The following is a 7,233-nucleotide window of genomic DNA, read 5'->3' as shown; positions in this document are numbered from 1 at the left end:
TTAACCTAGTGTTTAGTTAATCTTTAGCTATTAGACTTAAACTATATATAATAATGTAGTTAGATTCCTTTATATAGTAAACCTAGCTTAGATATTATAACTAATTAAATACTATTATATTATAATACCTATAGTATATATATATATATACTAAAGTCTATTTAATATAATATTTTAAAATAATAAAGTGTTTATAAATTATATGTATATATAATAACATTTTATATAATAGCTATTAATAGTCTTTTATTTAGTAATACTTTATAAAATATTTATTTATATTTATATTTATATTTATATTTATATTTATATTTATATTTATATTTATATTTATATTTATATTTATATTTATATTTATATTTATATTTATATTTATATTTATATTTATATTTATATTTATATTTATATTTATATTTATATTTATATTTATATTTATATTTATATTTATATTTATATTTATATTTATATTTATATTTATATTTATATTTATATTTATATTTATATTTATATTTATATTTATATTTATATTTATATTTATATTTATATTTATATTTATATTTATATTAATATTTATATTTATATTTGTTTAAAATTTATTTATAATATTTTATTAAGTTTTGTTTATTTATTTTATATATAAATATACATTTTTAAAATTAGTTACTTTGTTTTATATTTAATTTATATTTAAATGCTTATTTACTATATTAAGTCTAGATTTCTTTAGTTTATTAATATTTTTTCTTTAAAAAACTAGTTTTTTTATAATAATATTAAGATATTACTTTAAATATTTATATATATTATATTTAGTTATCTATTATAATTAATTATTTTATTTAAATATTTTTATTATTCTCTTAAGTTAATTAAGCTATATTATATAAAATTAAATAAAACTACTTATTACTTCCTTTTTTAAAGGTCTTTTAAACTACTTAATAAGTTTATATATTATATTAAATCTTTTTATAATTTCTATATTACTATATATTTAATTTTTTTACCTCTATATAAATACTTCTTTAAACTATATATTTCTCTTTTATATTAATACATTTCTCTTCTATTCAATTACCTTTAATTTAGCTATATTAAATAACTCTTTAAAATATAGTTAGTCTTTTTTTTACTTTATAGTATTTACTTACTGTTTTATTTACTATATAAAGTCTATTACTAATATATTTAGCTTATAAGTTAATTACTTTATATAACAGTACTAATAAAGTACTTTAATATTAATTAATCTTTCTTTAAATAAAGTAAATAAAAAGCTATCTTTAATAATAATAAAAGTTATATTTAGAAAAATATATAATCTATATTTTACTATCTTTTAAATTTCCTTACTATATAAAGTCTTTAGTAGATTAAATTATTTTGGATGTTAAAAGACTAAAGCTTATATAATAAATAGAGAGGCTGTTAAGTATACTTTAGTATATATATATTATAAGTACTATACTAAAATAGTGTTTAATCTATTATAATATTTAAGCTAGGTTTACTATATAGAGGAATCTAAGTATATTATTATATATACTTTAAGTTTAATAGCTAAAGATTTAATAAATACTAAGTTAATTTCTAAATATTTATCTCTAATTACCTTTAATTACTTTACTATTATTTAGTTATACTAAGTGTTATTCTAATAGAGATATATAAAGAGTAATATTATTTTACTTTTTATAATAACTATTATAGTTAGTAGATATATAGCTATTCTAGTTATTAAAAATTAAAAGCTAAAGAGTGCTATTTATAAAAGACTTTATTATAAAGATTTAACTGGAGGCTTAAATTAAATAAAAATAATAAATATAGATAGTTAGGTATTACTATATTATAAAACTAAAGCTTAAAATATTATAATCTTTATAGGTATATATTTTTCTTTTGTAAGTATAAATAGCTAATCTTTTACTAAGGATTTACTAATTAATACTAATATACTTATAGTTTTTATATTTATATACTTATTAAAATTATTTAACTAATTTAGATTAAATTTAATTATATTTTATCTATTGTTTTTAATATATATACTATTTAGTAGAGAACTAGCTATTTAGATACTAAAAAGAGAGATAGTATTTACTATTTATTATAATATATAGAGATAACATCTAGCTTTATAAATATACTTTAAATAATATAAACCTATTTATAAATACTAAACTACTTTATATTAAATCTTATATAGTAGTTAAAGGTTATAATAACCTTTTATATAATAGTATTTTAATAAAAATCTAGTTTTATTATAATTATAGATATTATAAGTTTATATTTATATTTTATAATTACATTTTTATAATTATATAAATTAAACTTATATAAATATAAAGTCTTTATTTAAACCTCTTTTAAAATTAAGTCTATATTATAAAAACATTTAAAGTATAGTAGTATTATATATGCAAAAGTAATATTTATAGTTTAATATATATTATATTAAGTTTATTAAAGAGGTAATTAGCTATATTTTATATATTATTAAGTTTAAGTAGAACGGTTTAATTAGTTAAGTAGGTAATTTCTTTAAAACTTATAATCTCTTATATTAAACTTATTTTTATAAATTTAAAATATATTTTACTTTATAGTATTTACTTAATATATTAGTTATAAAGTGGTATATTAAAGATATAATATATAGAGTCTGCTTTTTATATAAATATTTTTAGTCTTTTTTAGTAGCTTTAAATATAAAAATAATATACCTTTTATTTAAAGAAGAGATTATAGTTATATATATAGAACTATTATTATAAAGATAAAAAATATAAAATTAAAGAAAAGTAGATAACTTACTATAGTAAACAACTTACTATATATATTAAATAAATCTTATTCTATATAAAACTAAGCTTTATAAATATTTATTATATTTAGTATTTTTCTATTTTAAATACTTTAATAATTTAGCTTTAAATTTAATAGCATTAAAGTTATATAATATAAAGTCTAAGTAAAACATTATAACTTTAAGGTTAAAAAATAGAAAGCTAGTTTATTAAAAATAATTTATATACTTATATATTTATAATAGTAAAGAAAAAGCTATATTAAATATATAAATAAACTCTTATAAGTAGTATATATAATCTTTATTTATATAACCGTTTTAATTATTTTATTATATAAAACCTCTATTAAATTAATATACTAAATAAAAACTAAAGTATAAATCTTATATAATAATTTAAAATCTATATAAAAGTAGTAATATTTTATTTAATAGTAGTTATTTATAAATTTATACTATTATATTATATATTTTAACTATATTTATATAATACTAGGCTGCTAGTAAGCTACTATAGTAATAAAGTAATAAATTTATTAATATAAGTAATTTAACTTATACTACTATTAATACTACGTAATAAAGACTATAAGGATTATACTCTATAACTTATACTAATTACATAGCTATACTATTATAATTCAATTTATTATAAACGTTCTAGTTAATATCTTTAAATAGGTAATTTTGTATTTAAATTTATTTATAACTATAATTAATGTTATATAGTTTTATACTTTTTATAATTTAATATATATATTATAAAATCATAATATAGAGTTTTATTAAATTATACTTATAATTATTTACTAATAATAGTTTTATCTATTATAGTTATATTTAATAGTACTTAATTTAACTTTTTATCTTAATAGTTATTTAGTATATTAATAATAAAGAAATAATATAAAAACACTATAAATAGTAAAAGCTTTTTATATAAATACTCTTTAATTCTATAAATAAATGTTTTTATCTTTATAATTAAAACTATTTTTAAAAAAGTAACAGTATAAACTAACTTAATATATAGTATTTTAAATATCTAATATATATTTAAATATTAATAAGCTAGAAATAGTAAGTAAATATAAATAATACCTTAAAGTTAAAATTATATATATTAGTATATATATTTTAAAATTAAACTAAAGTTAGCTAAAGAAATATCTTTTAGATTAACTAGTAAAATATATCTAAAACTAACTAATAAAGTAGCTATAAAGATAGCTAACTTTATATATATTAAGTATTTAGATTTATAAAAAATTTAATTTATAATATTAAATAGTTGCTTTTATAAATTTATTATTTATTATTATTTATTTAATATTAAATATACTTTTTATTAAATAGTATAGATATATATATTAAAAAATAAAAATTAAGCTATATAATAAGTATTATTAATATATCTTTAAAGCTATATTTATAGTAAGTTTATTAATTTTATTATTATAATACTAAAAAATTATTAATAAACATTAATACTTAATTATATACTTATAGATAGTTTTATATAGTTTATAATATATATATTATATAAACTCCTAAAATACTAAACACTAGAAAGTATATTATATAGAAATTTATAATAAAGCTATATTTATTAAGTTAAATATTACATAAATTTCTAATATAATTTAATTACTATTAATTATTACTAAATAGTGCTTTTAAATTATTATTACTTTGAAATAAAAACTTTATATAACTAAATTTCTTTTAGGTTAGCATTCTGCTAATACAGTTATCTCCTTAACGAATATCACGTGACTACCCGTTCCTCACGCGTATTTTCGGAGTTACGTGGAACGCGTATAGTTGTATGAAAGTCTGCTTCCGGGCCACAATCTTAGTCCCACTTCCCTAGCACAATTGTCTTCAACATAACATAGAACGAATGCCCGAAGCGAAGTACTGTTATGTTCTCATACCCTAAGTTAACATTTCAAGTCTTTAGCACTATTTAGAAGTATAAATGCCTCCCTTTCCACCTTCGTCAACCGGAAACCGCGGGCGGCAGCCCAATAAATCCACAGGCGTCGCAAGGGACGACTCAGACGATGAGCTTGGTGTCGAGGATTTGCCATGGGACTGGATATGCGAACCAGAAGCTTCTGAAACTTTGAGCTCTGCCGTTAGCGAAATCGAAACCCCTCGAAAGCGGAAGAGAACAAGCGGCGAAGAGCAGATAACGGGGGCTCGGATGGGCAGTTTTCAGTGTCACATCGGTGACTGTGTTCTCTTGAAGGCGGAAGGCTCAAATGAAGCATGGGTTGGGGTTATTTGCGAGTTCGTAGAGGATGAGGACGGGGAAAAGGCTGCCAATTTCATGTGGTTCTCAACAGAGAAAGAGATCCGCAACAAGGAGAGAAAGCGGTCTGATTTCTTGCCTGTACGTTGTCTAACACGAAGATTGGATTCCCAGCGCACGCTCAGGCTGACACTTACTCTCTATAGAATGAATTGTACATATCCCCCTCGTGGGACATCAACCCGTTGGCTGCCATCAATGGCAAGGCTATCGTCTTGTCTCACCATGAATTTTCTCGAAGATACCCACTAGGAAAGGTCCCAAGATCCTCACCTGACTACGGCAAGATATTCATATGCCGCCGTGGTTGCAACACAAGAACGGCTACCTATACAGATGAAATTGTATGGGAGGATGTCTACCACGCCAGCGAAAAGGGCGTTTACGAGCTTATCGAATTTGTTAAATTGCACACCAAGTCGACAAGGAGGCGTCAAACCGCGAGAGAATCAACGCCAGAGCAGTCTTATAAGATGCCCGACAGCACCACTACTGCAGTGACGCCAAAACGGACAACCAAAAACGGAGTTTCTACACCTGGTGGAAGTAATCGGACAGTAACTACACCGTCGTCTCGGAAACGGTGTGTATCTTTCACCTACCTGCCATGCTTGTGGTTCTGTTGCTTATTTCCTTTGCAGGATCTTGTTGAAAAAAACCTTGGAATTCACGCCTTTGGGGACAAGAAAACTGTCCCCAACTCGCCTGCAGTCGTCGCCTTTTCAACTAGCCCGGTCCCAACTCCATGTTGCGTCTGTGCCAACAACCTTGCCCTGCAGGGAGAGTGAGTTTGCTTTAGTGTATTCGCACCTGGAAACAGCGATTGCGGACGGTACGGGAAGCTGTATTTACATTGCTGGCACACCTGGTACTGGTAAGACTGCGACCGTGAGGGAAGTAATATCTCGTCTGGAGGACTGTGTGAGGGCCGACGAACTGGATGATTTCATCTTCGTGGAGATCAATGGCATGAAGATAACGGACCCTCACCAGTCATACAGTCTTCTATGGGAGGCACTCAAGGGTGAACGCGTTAGTCCCACACAAGCCATCGACCTTCTGGAGAGAGAGTTCAACAACCCCAGTCCTCGCCGGACGCCATGTGTTGTTTTGATGGACGAGTTGGACCAGCTAGTGACGAAAAACCAAAGCGTCATGTACAACTTCTTTAATTGGCCGGGCCTAAGGCATAGTCGACTTATCGTCCTAGCAGTTGCGAATACCATGGACCTTCCAGAGAGGACTCTCAGTAACAAAATTAGCAGCCGTATTGGTAAGTCTATAAGGTCTACAGTGGGGTCTTGCGCTGGCCAAGCTAACGGGCTATCTAGGCTTGACAAGAATCACGTTCCCAGGTTACAACCATGAACAACTTATGAAGATCATACAGTCTAGACTAGAGGGTGTTCCAGGAAATGTCGTCGAATCAGATGCCATCCAATTCGCTAGCCGAAAGGTGGCGGCCGTCAGTGGTGATGCCAGAAGAGCCCTGGATATATGCAGACGAGCGGTGGAACTGGCTGAGGCCGATAGTCGTAATGTTTTGGCAGAAACAGACCAGAAAGGACAACGGCCTATGGCGAGAAATGGTAAGACATTTGGTCAGCCAGTCAAGGTTACAATAGCAACGATCAAGCGAGCCATCAACGAGGCAACTACTAACCCGACACAACAATACTTGCGATCTCTGGCATTCGGGCCTAAGCTATTTCTGAGCGCCCTGTTAGTCCGAATCCAGAGAAACGGCACCATCGAGACAACATTCGGGGATATCATGACCGAACTACATCGCATCTTGAAACTTGACGCGGGAGGTCTGGACTTGGGCATTATCTCAGCCCTGATAAGCGGCACCTTAGGAGATGTCGGTCAGGGCAAGGAGAGTACTCGAGTGACTGAGGTTCTAGCGCTTCGTCGAGCGGCAATAGAACTAGTAGGTGCAGGCATTATCGTATTGGAAGCACATAGGGCTGAGCGACCAAGCAAGGTTCGTCTTGCCGTGGGAGATGAGGAAATCAGGATGGCATTTAGAGATGATGGTGAGGTTAAGGCTTTGGGTCTGTTTTTCTAGGTAGCCATACCACACCATGCGGATGGCAGG

General features: G+C 26.2%; 1 protein-coding gene across 1 annotated transcript; it reads left to right on the top strand.

The window, feature by feature from the left end:
• Nucleotides 1-4,796: 4,796 nt before the first annotated feature.
• Nucleotides 4,797-7,203, top strand: EsH8_VI_000709 (P-loop containing nucleoside triphosphate hydrolase protein; the record flags this gene model as incomplete). The annotated part of the gene is made up of 4 exons (XM_083271962.1): nucleotides 4,797-5,213; nucleotides 5,279-5,715; nucleotides 5,774-6,405; nucleotides 6,464-7,203. 4 exons carry the CDS (start codon nucleotides 4,797-4,799, stop codon nucleotides 7,201-7,203), a joined length of 2,226 nt encoding a protein of 741 aa, XP_083127136.1.
• Nucleotides 7,204-7,233: the final 30 nt, after the last annotated feature.

This window comes from Colletotrichum jinshuiense, chromosome 6, assembly GCF_051148585.1.
Source record: "Colletotrichum jinshuiense chromosome 6, complete sequence".
Lineage (NCBI taxonomy): Eukaryota > Fungi > Ascomycota > Sordariomycetes > Glomerellales > Glomerellaceae > Colletotrichum > Colletotrichum jinshuiense.
This window is presented reverse-complemented; position numbering and strand designations above follow the sequence as displayed.